A 17278-nucleotide genomic window follows, 5' to 3' on the forward strand; every position below is an offset into this window, starting at 1 on the left:
AGTACATTTACCCGGCTTCCCACCAGTGTCTTTGATCTAATTTCAAACTGAGCTTTTATCCCTTCAACCAGACACATGTGTTTAGGTAGAACAGGCAGCCACAGGAACACATGCTGGATAATGCTTTAGACTAGACGGAGGGTAGGATCCGTGCTATTCAAGGACTGGGACAGATGTCAGCAGCAGTCAAGGGCCTCTGGACATTAGAACCAGGAGAATCTTGCAATGAGCTCTTTGAGAAAATCAGCTGTTTTGGCTGCTCTGGGCTATCCCACTAGCTTTGGACTGCTCGCACCAATTAGAGCGAAGAAGGTTGGGGGTGTGGACGGTAAAGCCAAGATGTGCATTTAGGTCTCCCTTCTCAATATCTGACCCATTGTTCTTCAATGCCAGAGACTGACAGCAGAATCCTGGTCCTTTCAGAATTCTCTGGCATCAATGTCACTGTCACTTTATTTTTCCTCCTCTTATTTTGCAGCCTAACTCAATCTTTCGATGACTTGAGCCCTTTCCCTTTCTCTCAGGTCATGAATGCCTTTCTGTAGCATTCCGACTTGATGTCATCTTTACATCTTATTCAGGCCACTACGCATGATGGAGAAAATGACACGGGGGGAGAGTTTAGCACAGCCTCAGCTGTATTCTCTCCAGCCTCGGCTGACCCTCAGTAGTTCTTGGCACTCTTGCTGCATGCCTCTTATCAGCATAATTTTCCATAACTACAGTAGCTGTTGGGCTGTCACCACTCTTCCCACCTCCTCCTCTCTCCTTTAGCCTCCTCCTTCCTCTGATAACCTTATCTCCAAGTTCCCTGCAAACACACAGGCTGCCATATGGGGGTATGTCAGTTCCATATTAGTCTTCTCCCAAACTCATCGGTGCTGGTACCTCTTCTGGCCCCTTGCTTACTCACTCTGAGAAGCAGCCTCTGAGACTGTATAATTTCTTCAAGAGCCATTTAGCCGGGTGCTTTTAAAAAAAAAATCATTTTATTAGGGATTCATACAACTCATCACAATCCATACATCCATCAATTGTGTAAAGCACATTTGTACAATACATTCATTACCCTCATCATTCTCAAAACGTTTGCTCTCCACTTGAGCCCCTGGCATCAGCTTCTCATTTTTCCCCTCCCTCCCTGTTCCCCTCTCCCTCAGGATCCCTTGATAATTTATAAATTATTATTTTTCATATCTTACACTGTCTAACGTCACCCTTCACCCAATTTTCTGTTGTCCATCCCCCAGGGAGGAGGTTATATGTAGATCCTTGTAATTGATTCCCCTTTCTACTCCACCCTCCCGGTATCGCCACTCTCGCCACTGGTCCTGAAGGGATCATCCGCCCTGGATTCCCTGTATTTCCAGTTCCTATCAATTGGGATCATGATAGTGGGGGGGGGGGGGGGCCATGAGGAAGGAATCATTTAGGAACTAGAGGAAAGTTGTATGTTTCATCATTGCTACATCGCATCCTGACTGGCTCATCTCTTCCCCGTGACCCTTCTGTAAGGGGATGTCCAATTGCCTGCAGATAGGCGTTGTGTCTCCACTCCGCACTCCCCACCTCATTCACAATGATAAGATTTTTTGTTCTTTGATGCCTGATACCTGATCCCTTCTACACCTTGTGATTTCACAGACTGGTGTGCTTCTTCCATGTGGGTTTTGTTGCTTCTGAGCTAGATGGCCGCTTGTTTACCTCCAAGCCTTTAAGATACTATATTTTTTATAGCCTGGCACCATCAGCATTTTCACTGATGCTCTAACCAGCTTGATTCATTTCCCACATTACAATTTGCTGACAATAGGCTTTTTCTTCTTCAAGGTCTTTATATGGAAATATCTTCCTTGAAATTCAATATATTTTAAATATTTGTTTAGATAAAAATCAATATATTTAAAAAAACCTTCTCCATAAATAATTTCCTTTTTGAGCTGCCTTTGCCTTTATTTCCCCTCCTGTCCCCTCTACTTGTGACTTAGCCCAGGCTGCCTTGTAGCACACTTGTTTCTGCTCAGGGTGTGTTGGGTTAGCTGGTCCTGTCTCTTGGGGAACAGGGAAAGTGTACCATGCTTTCTTTGTAGCCTGCGTGCTTCCTCACACATCGCATCATGTAGAGTGGGTGCTCAGGAAGTATTTGTAAGGCCTTTCTGTCACCTCCTTCCATCACAAATCACATGCATATCTCTACCATGCTGCACATTTTCTACATTAGAAGAAAACCTATGTGGAAAACCCAGTCGAGGTTTTCCAGGAAAAGAAGTGTTTCACGCTCTGATTCATGAATGTTATGACCCCTTTGGGGCAATCTAGACTTTTCCATTCCTAACCAGGAATATTCTCAGAAATCACATGGGTTTTGAAATAAAATAAAATCTTAATTTGTGATCAGGGTGTATCTTCAGTTTCTCCCTGAATTTTCAGGCACCCTTCCTCCCTTATCTGTCTCTGCCCCTCCTTCCCTGTGCTTCAGTTCCACCATACCTCCTTTCATCGCCCTCAACAATGGCTGACATTGTTGAATCCACTTGACGGTTCTTAAAACAAATAGGCTGCTTTGGATGATTGTCTTTGTCAATAGCTGAAGTTTATGCCACCAAACAAGGTTGCCTCTTGTGGGTGCTCCATTTTATTTATGTATGCTCTATTTTATTTTTAACTGTTTCTTAAAGTCTAGTGAATAAAGATAAATACATACATGTAGTTAGTGGATCTCATTCTCCTAAGCTTACCAAGCCATTCTGTTAGAATCGCGGGTGCCTTGCATCACCAGAAATGCCCCTCAAATTGTCTCTCGGTGAGAAAACAATAAGTGGAAGTGTTACACTGGAAGACAGTTGGCACGATCAAGTTTTTAAAATATTCACATGGAATGATCCAGTAAGTCCAAATTTTGAGAGAAAATTGGTATAATTTTTAGCATATACATATGCTACATGATTTCAAAGACCCTTATTTTGTTTCCAATTTTCACTGTTTTTCATTTAGTCCATTATGTACTTGTAGCTACAAACTAGAAGTTGATCATTGTGTACCCTATCTTGTGTTGAAAGTCTGTCAGTGCATTCAAATAAAAAAATTTAATTAAAAAATTGTTCTCCGATATCACATTTATACTTAATTTTATAATTTCATGTCTTTATTCTTATTCTGTAGGTCACAAATGGATATTTTTCATGGGGCAGTGGTGTAGCTACATTATCTAATATAGATATTCGAATTCCAACAGGTAAGAGCATGTAATACTCTTTTTGTTATTAATAATTATCACAACCATGATGTTACAAGATAACAACAAAAATCTGTTATCTCAGTGTTTCCAAGACTGTAAACCTTTCCAGAAGCAGAATGCTGCATCTTTCTCCTGTGGAGTGGCTGCTGGCTTCACACTGGTGATCATTTGGTCACCACACCACTAGGGCACCTTACAAGATAACTAAACTTTGAGAGAGAGAGAGAGAGAGAGAGAGAGAGAGAGAGAGAGAGAAAGAAAAAAAATTCTTTTAACAGTGTAAAAGTTATCTATAGTCACTTATCTATGTGCTCTTATGCTACAGAATACTTATGGTGCTGTGGGTTAAATATTGGGCTGTTAACCACACGATCAGCAGTTCAAACCCACCAGCTGTGCCACAGGAGACAGATGAGGTTTTCTGTTTCTGTAAAGATGTACAGCCTGGGAAACCCCGTATAGGATTGTTAGGGGTCAGACTTGATTTGATGGCAGTGGGTCCGGCTTTGTCTATGCACAGCCACCTCTCATTTGCTGTGATGCTAAAGTTACTAAAATGTAGCTTACAGACTGAGACTGACTAGGAAGAAAGCCTGGTGATCTACTTTTAGAAATCTGCCAAAGGAGACCTTGGGGGTAACAAGGATTTTATCTACAAGCAATCCCAAGGAATGTCAGAAGACTGGGTGTGTTTCATTTGGCTGTCCATGGGATTGCACTGAAGTAGGGGCTGGCTTGATTGTAGTAAACAACAGTTATACCATGGTACTCATGATCCACTCCCTTGTCATCTCTGACACATGGTGACCTCATGTATGACTGAGCAAAGCATGGCCCAGTCTTGTGCCAACTTCAAGATCATTAGGATTTTAATCCAATCAATGTGATGATGCCTGGGAATTTTGAATCATCCATTTGACTACAGTGTGTACCTTCTGAGGTTATTTACTACTCTTTTATTTCCATTTTATTTGATAAAATACTTTTAAAAGTATGTGAGTGGTGCTAAACAACACATGACCTAAAATCAGTAGTGAGGAGGGCATAGATGGCTGGTGGGACTTGATCAAGGACAATGGAGCTGAGAGGTCTTACTGGAACAAGAATCAAGGCCTAACATAAGAGTGGGACAAGACGATGGGGAAATAGATCTATGTGCAAATATTTATAGGTTTAGTATTAAGGTAGCAGACAGACATTGGGCCTCTACTCTAGTACTCCTCAATGCAGGAACACATTGTTCTAATAACCTGGCATTGCATGATGCTCACCTTCCAACACAATTGAAGACAAAACGGGTGCATAAACAAATGTGGCGAAGAAAGCTGATGGTGCTTGGCTCTGAAAAGATATAGTGTCTGGTGTTTTAAAGGCTTGAATATAAACAAGGAGTCATCTAGCTGAGAAGCAACGAAGTCCACCTGGAAGAAACACACCAGTCTGTGCAATCATAAGGTGTCAATGGGATCAGGTATCAGCCATCAAAGACCCACAAAAAAAATCATATCAATGTGAATGAGTGGGGAGGGAGTATGGAGTGGAGACCCAAAGACCATCTGTAGACAATTGGACATCTCCTTAGGGAAAGGTCACAAGGAAGAGATGAGCCAGTCAAGGTGTAGTATACAGGATAGCACTGATGAAACATACAACTCTCCTCTAGTTCTTTAATGCTTCCTCCCCCCCCCCACTATCATGACCCCAATTCTACCTTACAAATCCAGCTAGACCACAGCATGTACACTGCTACAGATAAGAGTCTGAAACACAGGGAATCCAGGGAAGATAAGCCTCTCAGGACCAATAATGAGAGTAGCTATACCTGGAGGGTAAGGGGAAGGTGAGGGGAGAAAGGGGGCATCGATCACATTGATCTACATATAACCCCCTCCCAGGTGGACATACAACAAAAAAGTGGGTGCAGGGAAACATCGGTCAGTATAAGACATGAACATTTTTAAAATAAATTATCAAGGGTCCTTGAGGAAGGTGGGTCAGGAGGGAGGGGAAAAATGAGGAGCTGATACCAAGGTCTCAAGTAAAAAGAAAATGTTTTGAAAACAGCAACAAATGTCCAAATGTGCTTGACACGATGGATGGATGGATGGATGGATGGATGGATGGATGGATGGATGGATGGATGGATGGTGATAAGAGCTGTATGAGTCCTCAAATGATTTTTTTAATGTAAGAAAAAAAATTCTGTTAATGAGAAAGACTGATGATATGTTAAAGATATTGAAGCATACAAAATTACTAATTTTTAATACCTGCATACTTAAATATGTTTTGATTTGACATGAAATTCAGTATTTTAGAATTGTTCTGCTATATCTATCTATCTATCTATCTATCTATCTATCTATCTATCTATCTATCTATCTACAAACCAAAGTGAGATATTAAAGAAAAGATTTCATTAACTTAAGCAAGGTCACTGTCATTCCAATTATTAGGCTATTTTAGTTGAGTGACCTTTTTCTTGAATGAATTAAATAATAAAAGTGAAACTAATTCAGATGAGGTAGGCAGTTATTTCCTTTCCCTATTAATATCAGTTACTCTCACCTATTTTATTTTTACTAAAAAACATATTCTTGGAGAGTGCCTGGTAGCATACTGGGCTATATGTCGGGCTGCTAACTGCAAGGGCAGCAGTTTGAAACTACCAACTGCTCCACAAGAGAAAGAAGAGACTTTCTACTCCTGCAGAGGTTTTTAACCTCAGAACCCCACAAAGGCGGTTCTACCCGGTCCTATAGGATCTCTATGAGTCGGTGAGAGTTGACAAGAATACCTTACTGGTGTAGACCAAAAACTGATCAGTGACTATGAAACGTTAACCTTTTGTAAACGTGTTTTAACTTTACTAAGAGAAGCATATCTCATCCTGTTATTGGCCTTTGTTTCATTTCCCTAGGTCAGTTAACCATGATTGTGGGCCAAGTGGGATGTGGGAAGTCCTCTCTTCTCCTTGCCATCCTCGGGGAGATGCAGACACTGAAAGGAAGAGTTCACTGGAGCAAGTAGGTATATTTTTAAATGGTTTCTGTCATTTTGGTATGCATCTGCTGATCCTCCAAGGGAAGATTGTAGTTCAGTAGATTTCCATGTTATTCATATGGGGGCTCCTCAGAAACACGGCTTTTTGTTTAATTCATAAAATCATAAATCCCATGAACTTTAAAAATGCAAGCAATTATTATAGAAGTTTCTAGTATTATAAGCTAATATGTTGCTGATGAAAATGTACATAAATTTATATTTAAATTACAGTGAAATTTACCATTAAAGTTTGATTTAAGACATAAAGTTAAAGTATACCATAAAAAGACTTCTATAGGCCAATATCGCTTATGAAAAAAGATGCAAAAATCTTCAACAAAATACTAGCAAACAGAATCCAACAGTATATTAAAAGAGTAATACATCATGACTTATTGGATTTATTTGAGTAATTCAGTGATGAGTCAACATTAGAAAATAAAATCAATTTAATACAGCGTAATACAACTGATAAAACAAAGGAAATAGACAAAGTAATTATATCTATGATGCAGAGAAGGTATTTGATAAAATCCAATATGCTCTTGTTGAATATTCTAAAAAAGGTTGGAATAGAAGAGAAATTTCTCACTATGAAGCAGGGTGTATATATATATATATATATAAAATAAAAAACCAACAGCCAATATTATACTTAATGGGGAAAGACATGGGTGCCTGTTCTTAAGAGTTCTATTTAGTTTTATATTAAAAGTCCTAGCCAGGACATTCCACGATACTCACCTTCCTGAAACAATCGCTGAAGACAAAGTGGGTGCATAAGCAAATGTGGTGAAGAAAGCTGATGGTGCCCAGCTATCAAAAGATATAGCATCTGGGGTCTTAAAGGCTTGAAGATAAACAAGTGACCATCTAGCTGAGAAGCAACAAAGCCCACATGGAAGAAGCATAACAGCCTGTGTGATCATGAGATGTCAATGGGATCAGGTATCAGACATCAAAGAACAAAAAATCATATCACTGTGAATGAGGGGGGGTGTGGATTGGGGACCCAAAGCCTATCTGTAGGCAACTGGACATCCCCTTACAGAAGGGTCTCAGGGAGGAGATGAGCCAGTCAGGGTGCAGTGTAGTAACAATGAAACATACAACTTTCCTCTAGTTCTTAAATGCTTCCCCTCCCCCACTATCATGATCCAATTTCTACCTTGCAAATCTGGCTAGACCAGAAGATGTACACTGGTACAGATAAGAACTGGAAATACAGGGAATCCAGGACAAATAAACCCCTCAGGTCCAATAATGAGAGTGGTGATACCAAGAGGGGAAGGAGAAGGTCGGGTAGAAAGGGGGAACTGATCACAAGGATCTACATATAACCTCCTCCCTGGAGGATGGACAACAGAAAAGTGGGTAAAGTGAGATGTCAGACAGTGTAAAACATGACAAAATAATAATAATTTTAAAATCATCAAGGGTCATGACAGAGGGAGGGGGGATGAGGAGCTGATACCAAAGGCTAAAGTAGAAAGAAAATGTTTTGAGAATGATGAGAGCAACAAATGTACAAATGTGCTTGACACAATAAACCAAGAAAATAAATAGGAGGAAGCTTTAAAAAGCTGAAGGAAAAATTAAAATCAAACATAATGGGATTTTTCCATGAAGTTTTTGAAGCCCTTCATACTCATAAAAGGTGTCCAGAGTGGAAAAGAAGAAGTAAATTTATTTACAGGTCATATTAAAAATCCCAAACTGTCTTTAAGAAAACATCTAGAGGAGCTAGTCATAGAGTTTAAGAACCCTGTGGGGTCCAAGGGAAACAAATCTATTGCATTTCTATACATCAGCAATGAGAATCTAAAAAGGAAACCAGAGAAACGATCCCATTTTTTATAGCATATAAGAGAATGAAATATATTGGAATAAATTTAATCAGGGAAGTGAAAGACTTACACAACCAAAACTATAAAACACTCCTAAAAGAGACTAAGAAAGACTTAAATACATGGAAAGATGTCCCATGTTCATGGTTTAAAAGACTTCATATTGTTAATAGCTCCAATGCAATCCCCGTCAAGATTTCAACAGCCTTCATGACAGACATAGAAAAACCAGCCTTCACCTTTAAATGGAAAGGCAGGAGACCCTAACTTGCTAGCATCGCTGAAAGAAGAACAAAGTAGGAAGTCTCAGACGTCCTGACTAATGTAGACCAAGCAGCTTCTGTACTCAGATACAGGCTGGCACTGGGACAGCAATAGAGCCCACACCAAGACAATACAATCGAGAATCCGGAAGAAAACCCACACAATCGTGTCAAATTATTATTTTTTACAAGGGTGCCATATTCACATGCAGGCAAATAAAACAAATCTTTTGCCTGACACTACACATAAACAAATTCACAATGGACCAAGGACCTCTGTGTGCAAATTAAAACCATAAAATTCTTAGGAGAATACATATGGGCACTGCTTGTGGTTGTCATGTCTATCTTTCAACAACAGATTACCTGATTGTATTAGTCTTGGTGCTTTAGAGAAACAAATCCACAGAAACTCATTATAAGAGAGAGTTTTATTTTATGGGAAAGTGCGCACCAAGAAAACATCCCAACCCAGTGTTGTCCAAGCCCACACGTCCAACATTAATCCATTAACCCATATGTCCAACACCAGTCCTCAAAGTCCTCCTCCATCTCACAAAGCAGACATAATGATGCTGACTGCAGGAGGAAAGCTGAGTCAGTGAATGTGTAAGCATCTCAACACTGGCAAGGGTCTCCACACGGCTGGTCCAGCGCCCAGGGCTGCATCGGGGTAGGTCCATATGGCTTCTCCTCAGGGATTTCTTGCAGGAAGTGAGCCTTGCAAGCTGAAGCAGGGAACTGGCTAAGGCAGCTGCACCCTGGTGCAACCATCACAAAGCAAGAGACACGAGAACTAGAAAGAGGAGGGTCACCAAGCCACTTATCTCTCCGCCCTTCAATTAATCCCACATGTGTTTATTGGCCAGGTTGGCACAATAAACTAACTAGTTCAACCCACCCCTTGGAATCCTGGCACCTGTACATAATTCTTTTGCTCACAATTGCAATTAAGTAACACCTACACTTTAACCCTATAATCCTGTGAATTTTTCCTCCACCTATGAAAGTTTGTAAGCCAACCACTTCATGCCTTTAGGACATAGCACTGTAGACGAGATCCTCCTGAGGTTGGAAAGAATAGGTGTATCAACCTTTCTATTTGAAGGCAAATGATTTCTGGTTATCTTTTGAAAATGGAACTGAGAAAAAGGCAAAGGCCAGCTCAATAGCTGCACACCAGGCACCAGGAGATGCGTTCATTTGTTCAAGCGATGAAATGACATCTAAAGTTGTAGATGCTATTGGGATCACCAGCTGGCTCAATTTACAATCATACACTATCCTTCTCTAAGACCCACCTGTTTTGTGCACAACAAACAAGCAAATTAAATGGGAGCGTGGTGTGAATCGCCACCCTTGCCTCCTTCGGGTACTTGCTGGTAGCACTGATTTCTGCAGGACCTCCAGGAACGTGATACTGTTTTTGGTTTACTGTTATGCTACAGGCAAGTTGAGTGAGACTTCGTCTCACATGCTTTGGACAGATTATCAGGAGAGGCTTGTCCCTGGAGAAGGACATAATTCTTGGTAAAGTGGAAGGGCAGCAAAAACCCTGTGGCTGCAAACATAGGCTCAAGCACAAGGACCATTGGGAGGATGGCACAGGATTGGTCAGTGTCTCTTTCTGATGTTCAGTGTCACTACGAGTCAGAACTGCCTCGATGGCACCTAACAAAACAACATTAGCCTAGGTAGAGACATTTCTGTTGGATTCCATTTGACTCTGTGTCCATAATAGTCCTTATTCTACATGCTGGGGATCCAATATGGGGGTTCTACTGAGTCTGTCTAGTTGAGTTACGCATTCTGGAACTGGATAGACTACTGTATGTTGGTTTGGGGCATCCACTGGACCCTTGGTGAGGCAAACGAGCGAAGACTCCATATACCCACACTCTGATGCTGTGGACCGCAGTAACATTTTGAGTCTCTTGAAATTAGTGTCGATTCTGAGCCAGGGACCAGCAATCTCTGAAAAGTTGCATTGTTTCCTTTCCTCCAGTGAACAGTCACTCTCCTCAAAGGCTGGAGATCCTTTTGGGAAAGGCTGGGAAAAGACTAGCAATGTCAGTTTTGGGTGATGTCGTGGGTTCTTACTCAAGAGAACCCAACCCCACTTCATTCAAGAAGCTGTGGGTCTGTAACCTGGCTTGAGGCAGGGAACACCTGATGGAGGGATTGTGAATCTATCCTGGTGATTTCAGCTAGACTGACTCCAGGTGATGGAGAGTTCTTTCACTTGTACAGATCAAGTAAATATTTAGTAGGTTTTCCATCTAAAAAGCTAATGTCCAAAACCCATGAGTCAGGCTGTCTGATTACTCTTTTGTCTCTGCTGGCAATTACAGTACCCATGCCCATCCACGTAGTCTCTGTTGATTAAGCGCTGCCACTTGATCTCTAGTACCATATGGCCCAACCAGTCTCATTGTAGTTACCTCCACTGTCTTAATTGAAGTAGAGCAGAGTTTAATGTCAAATCTGACTTATATAAGATAGAAATCAGAGCAGTCGTCAAAGACGCTGGAGCTCCGGTTATAAGCTCTGATCCTGTGTTTTGGTAAAAAGTGTGTCCTCAAGGCATTCCATTAGTGGGTCTAGGCATCTATACTGGTCGAGCTAACATGCCAATGTCCCTATGCCTTTGGCTAGTGCCCTCTTTACGAATGGAGAGTTATCAATATTAATGGAGCAGATTTATCACTGTCTTTAAAACTAATTAGACTTGAGAGACAATTTAGAAAATCATTCATCCAATTTTATTTCTCTAGAACCGCCCTTGATACCAAATGTCTTTGGTTAGGTTCACAAAAGAATGAAATCCAGTGAAGCTGGTATAGATCTGGAATATAGCTGGTATATATCTTTCATCTATATATGACAGAGAGGTTTATATCTATACATAGTTGTAGAAGCAGGCAAGTTGAGTCTGGGAAAGTTTTAGTCCATGGATCAGCTATTAAGCTGGAGGCTTCTCCTGATTCAAGTAGCTGTAAGAGTGATGTACCCAAGATTAACATAAAGAGGACTTGGGACGACAGAGGTAAATGAAGCGCAGGCCAGGGATGGCAGACTACTGGTGACTCCCAGCGTTAATAGACAATAGACGGAGCATGTCAAGTCCAAAGAACCAGAGGTCATTGTGCCAGAGGCAAGATCCAGACCAAGCAAAACACAAGCAAAGTTTTCCAGATTGTCTAGTTACATTGGAAACAATCCACACCCTCAAGGAGATCTCATCACGGGGTGAGAGGTGGTGGTGGGGGGGGTTACTAGATGTTAACTGCCAAACCACTTGAGCATCTTGTCCCAAGAAAGTTGACATAAAACCTTAACAGTTCGTCATGGGCCATTTAGTGAGGATCCAGCGGAAAGCTCAGTAATTAATCCCAGCACTTTGCTTCATGGTAGCTTCTTGCTAACCACAAAAGCCAGGCACCAGGAGCTGTTGATTCTGCTACCAATCACCTTCCATCTTGGGTGAATGTAGGGTTTGAAAAGCAGTTTCCACTGGATTGAATTATACCACCACAGCTGTGTTGTGGTTGCACAATGAGCTGCCGACCACAAGCAAACAGTTTGAAACCACCAGCTGCTCCGCAGGAGAAAGATCAGACTTTCTAGTCCCTGAAAGATTGACAGACTCAGAAAAGCACAGCAGTAATTCCCCTCTGTCCTAGAGGGTAGCTATGAGACTTTATCAGCTTCACAACAGTGCACTCGGTTTTTTCAGCATGCTATGAACAGCCATAATTAATTTATTTAGGTTGGGAGTAACTGCTTTGTCATTATTTATATAAGGGAATAATGAGAGACAGAGGCAGAAAAAGCTTGAGATTTTATTTTTGCCACCCTACTTTGAGTAATTTGGTCTTCTCAGTGTTGTTTAACATTCTGGGGCCTAGCTGCACTTGCTAAATCGACTGCCAGTTTTGCTGTTATTAGGAGTTGTGTCAGCAGACAAATACATGACATATGACTGATGGAAGTAGTTTGCATTTTATTTTCTTGGTTTCTTAAATAGTTATCCTCTGTCATTACATAAAGATTTTCAACTGTTTTACTTTCAAAACCACAATAAAGGCTGAAAATAAGGGTAAGTAAATTGAGAAGAAAGAAAAGGTGCTATAACAACCTGAGAGATTAGTAAAGCGCATTGCTTGCACCCGGGATACCGAACTGCTGAAACCAGGTCCATAAATTGATCTCAGAGCTTCATGGAACTGAAATAATGAGCAAAAGATAAGGGGGAAAATGCATTTAACTAGTAAAGTTTAATAGCCCCCCCCCCCAGGAACTGAAAAACCATCTTTCTCATAGGTCTTAATTAAGCTTTTTAGAAATTATTGCTAATAAAATAGCATATCATTCTCAGTATCCCTAAAAGCTTCCTATGTTAAATATTTTTAATCAAACAGAGAACATAATAATAGAAGATGATTTATACATTCCGTTTTGGAACTTAGAGAGCATAGGAGATACTGTGAAGTATGTGGCATAAGTAAGATTAAAACTGTGTAGTTTACGTATGCGATCACAGCCAGTTTGATCAGAAATAGAGAATACATTTGGAGGAATGGATGGACAGTTATGCATACCTGTAGGGCCATACTCTATGTTTAGTATTGTAGTATGGACTAGAGCAGTGGTTCTCAACTTTCCTAATGCCGTGACCCTTTAATACAGTTCCTCATGTTGTGGTGACCCCCCAACCATAAAATTATCTTTGTTACTACTTCATAACGGTAATTTTACTACTGTTATGAATCGGGCTACCCCTGTGAAAGGGATGTTCAACCCCCAAAGGGGTCATGACCCACAGGTTGAGAACCGCTGGACTCTAGCCTTAATATTTTTTTCCATTCATTTACTGTGTACCTCTTTTGTCCCTGATATTGATCTGTTGTTGTTAAGTGCCATTGAGTCAGTGCTGATTCATAGCACAACAGAATGAAACACTGCTCGGCCGGGCACCATCCTCACAACCTCCCTAAGCCTGAGTCCTTTGTTGCCGACACTGTGTCTATCCACTTCGTTGAGGGCCTTGCTCTTTTTTGCTTCCCCATCCACTTTACCAAGTGTGTCAATCTAGGGATTAAGAAATGAGCAAGAAAGCCTGAGATTTCGTGGGCTTGTGTTTTAGAATGTGGTGTGCATTCAAGTAAGCAACGACAATAGCAACGTAGATAATATTAGACTGTGATAAATACTCTGAAGAAAATAAAGCAAAGCAGTATATATAGTAAGAGGTAGGGGATAAGATATATTTTAGAGGGGATTCCAAAAAGATCTTTGAAGAGGTGACATTTAAACCGAACCTTGAATGATTCAATGGGACCATTTTTGAAAGTGCAAAATTCCTACAGCAGAAATGAGCTCCATGTAGTTAAGAGCCAGGAAAGGGATCAGACTGATGAATAGTGCTGAGAGATGCTGAGTTGAGGCTGCCTTGAGGGAGGGGCAAGGCTTTTAAGGGTTATGATGAGGGGGTAATATTTTATTCAGTGAGACGCTATTGAGGTGGTCTCAATTGAGGTATGATTTAGATTTTGATGAGATATAGTTTATATTTGAAAGGATGAGACTGATTATTGTGTGGAGAATGAATTATAAAAAGAGGCTGGTGAAGGAATCGGGAACCATGTTGGAGGTGATGTAACTGACCAGTCCAGTGGAAGGATGAAGGCAGTTTAGTGTACTAGTCAGGATTTTCCAGAGACATAAAATCAATAAAGTATGGAAATGAGTAAATCAAAAAGTGTCATGCTTTCTGCACCTTGGGACTTACCTTTGTGTATATTCTATTTGATTTACTTGTGTGTATATAAATATACATATACATACACATGCACTTGAACATAGACATACACATACACACAAACATAATATAAATAGAATACATATATTCAGTTCACACATGCATGAGTTTATTCCAAGCAAATCATGTTTAAACATGTCTCTGCAATCAGTGGATGGATGTACACATGTTCTTTGACTGATACACTTTTCTTAGTCTCCTTCGGGTGCCTTCAAGAAAAAAAAATCGGAAACAGTGACTTAGGAATGAATCTGCAGAGCTGGTTACAGTTAATGAAGGGAGGTCAAATCAGAAAGTTAGGTTACTGTTTTTGATAGATTTTTTTCAAAGGACAGCTGATGATCTCAGGAGTTTACTCTGAAATTCCAAGGAAATTGAAAACTGCCCTGGTGAGCAAAAGACCTGGAAAGATTTATAAAGTCCTTGTATTCTGAAATTCATCTATATAGGAGCATTTGCTTTAAATGACAACAACTCTGTTTCTGTGTTTCAAGGACTAAGATTTTTCTTAACAATTATTTGCTGTGGCTCTAACACATCCACAAATCAATTCAAAGGAAGTGGGATTTACAGTTTTATTTTTTCTTTTATTCCTCATGATCATAGATACAAAAATTCTCAACAAAAATCTTACCCAATATACTACAACAATATAGCCAAAGAAATCATACACCATGACCAAGTGGAATTCATACCAGGTATTCAGGCATGGTTTAACATTGCAAAAAGAATTAATGTAATCCACTAAATAAATAAAAGAAAATCACCACATGATTATATTGATGGATGCAGAAACTTATTTGGTAAAATCCAACACCAATTCCTGATAAGAACACTTAACCAAAAAATCAATAGAAAGTAAATCCTCGACATAATAAAGGCAATATATACAAAATTAATGACCAACATCATTCTCAATAAAGGGAAATTGATAACATACCTCTTGCAAATGCTATTGCATGGGGGGCTAGACAAGGAGGTCTTCTGTTGTCACTCCTGTTCAATCTTACATTGAAATCTTAACCAAAGCAATTAAGCAACAAAGAAAAATTAAAGGCACTCACATGGGCAAAGAAAGTAAAATTCTCTTTATTTGAAGATACTATGATTCTATACATAGAAAATTCCAAATACATTGCAAGAAAATTTTTGGAATTCATTGAAAAATTTAGCAAAATGGCAGGATTCTACACACAAAAATTAGTTGGATTACTTTATGCTAACAGAAAGCAAAAGGAAATCAGGAAAATAATATCCATTTACAATAGTCACTGAAAAGATTAAATATATAGAAATAAAACGATAACAGAAACAAAGGACCTCTAAAAAGAAAACTATAAAACACCACTGAAAGAAATTAAAAGAGGTCAAATAAATGGGAGAATATACCAAACTATTGAATAGGAAGACTTAACATTGTGAGCCTGTCAATACCACCCAAGCAATCTACAGTCAAAATGTAATCCTGAACTCAATTGTTGCATTATTCTTTAACGAATAATAATGGAAAAGAAGGAAACACTGGATAAGCAAAACACTACTAAAGAACAAGTAAAGTTTCCATACATACTACACAACCACAGTAATCAAAATAGCAAGTTACTGGTGCAAGGATAAACCAGTGGAACAGAATTGAGAATGCTGAAGTAAGTACACTGACCAAGAGAGCTGGTATTTTGCAAGGAGCTGTAACATTAAATGGGGGTTAGTCTCTTTAACAAACAGTGATGGCAAAATTGCGTATCCATTTGTAGAATAGTTACAAAGAACCCATATCTCATAACATATACAAAAACAAACTCAAGATGGATCAAAGACCTAACTATAATGCCTATAATTATAAAGATCAATAATGAAAACAATAGGAACAAAACTAGTGGCCCCAATATATGACATAAATACACTATCAAACAACATAAGGAACAACAGATGACTAGGAGGTCCTAAAAGTGAGACAATTTAATTCATGAAAGGACTCCTCTTAAAGGGATCACATTGGAAGGTCTTTGGTAGAACGGGGGGAAAAATGTGGATCAAAACTCCAAATCATTAAAACATACTAATGATCAGGTTTACTGGTCAGAGAGAGGGTGGTGGATTCCCAGAGGCTATGGCCCTTAGTTATTCTATAGGTCTGGAAATGAACTTACTCTCATGGGTCTATTTTCAGCCAAATAATAGACAAGGGAACATAACAATACCAAAAACTACAAAGGAAAGGAAATATGTACACTTCAGAATAATAAACCAGTTGAGATAAAAATGTAGCATTTAACCAAGGACAAAACTCTGAAGGATTAGGAGAGAAGGGGAAATGGAGATGGTTGAATAAGTGATGTTACATTTGAGAGGTTGGAAACAATGACATGAAACAAAATGTAGATGAATTGTTGAGCGGAAAACTGATCTGCTTTGTAAAGCTTACCCAATTCACAATAAAAATTTTGAGAGAGAGAGAGATATTGGATATCTATGAGTGTCTTGGGGAAGCTTACTAAACAATTTTTGCAAAATGTTTACTAGTCAAAGATACAAAAGAAGAATATCACTTAGGAAGTTTGCCTTTGAGATTAATATAAAAACCTTTGGAAAAAGTAATTGTTGAATATTTCAATGTTTTTTCTACGTTTAAACTTTTATGTGAACACATTCTCTATGTTTCATAATTAATGAACATTGTTTGCCATACTTGCAGTGTAAATGAATCTGAACCTTCTTTTGAAGCAGCCAGAAGGTATTATTTCTATTTCAACTTGAATTTAATAAGAATAACTTTCTTCCTCAGACTTTACTTGATACTTAAACTCTGTTCCTAAATCATGTTTGATGATGTACAATCATGCTAGCATATTATCAATATCAGTGGTTCTCAACCTTTGTAATGGGCCAAAAAAATCAATTTGCCAAAGTTGTTCATCGTGTCAACTGTTTTCCTCTCAGTGACTCACCATGTCTCAATTTCAATCGAAACTCAGTTTTCTTCACAATTTGGGTTTGGGATCTGATAAAATAAAATTATAATAATTAATGCATATATTGATTTTAAGTTAAACAATGACAGCAG

At 39.3% G+C, this 17278-nt stretch overlaps 1 protein-coding gene across 2 annotated transcripts in view; it reads left to right on the top strand.

Annotated features, from left to right (window-relative positions):
• ABCC9 (ATP binding cassette subfamily C member 9) overlaps nucleotides 1-17278 on the top strand; it is a 122484-nt gene that overhangs the window by 46945 nt on the left and 58261 nt on the right. For both annotated transcript variants that reach the window (XM_075553054.1, XM_075553055.1), the window contains exons 15-17: nucleotides 3163-3235; nucleotides 6159-6264; nucleotides 16910-16948. In XM_075553054.1, the coding sequence (XP_075409169.1) occupies nucleotides 3163-3235; nucleotides 6159-6264; nucleotides 16910-16948 (218 nt within the window). The remainder of the gene's footprint in view (nucleotides 1-3162; nucleotides 3236-6158; nucleotides 6265-16909; nucleotides 16949-17278) is intronic.

The sequence above is a fragment of the Tenrec ecaudatus genome, chromosome 6 (genome assembly GCF_050624435.1).
Source record: "Tenrec ecaudatus isolate mTenEca1 chromosome 6, mTenEca1.hap1, whole genome shotgun sequence".
NCBI classification, from domain to species: domain Eukaryota; kingdom Metazoa; phylum Chordata; class Mammalia; order Afrosoricida; family Tenrecidae; genus Tenrec; species Tenrec ecaudatus.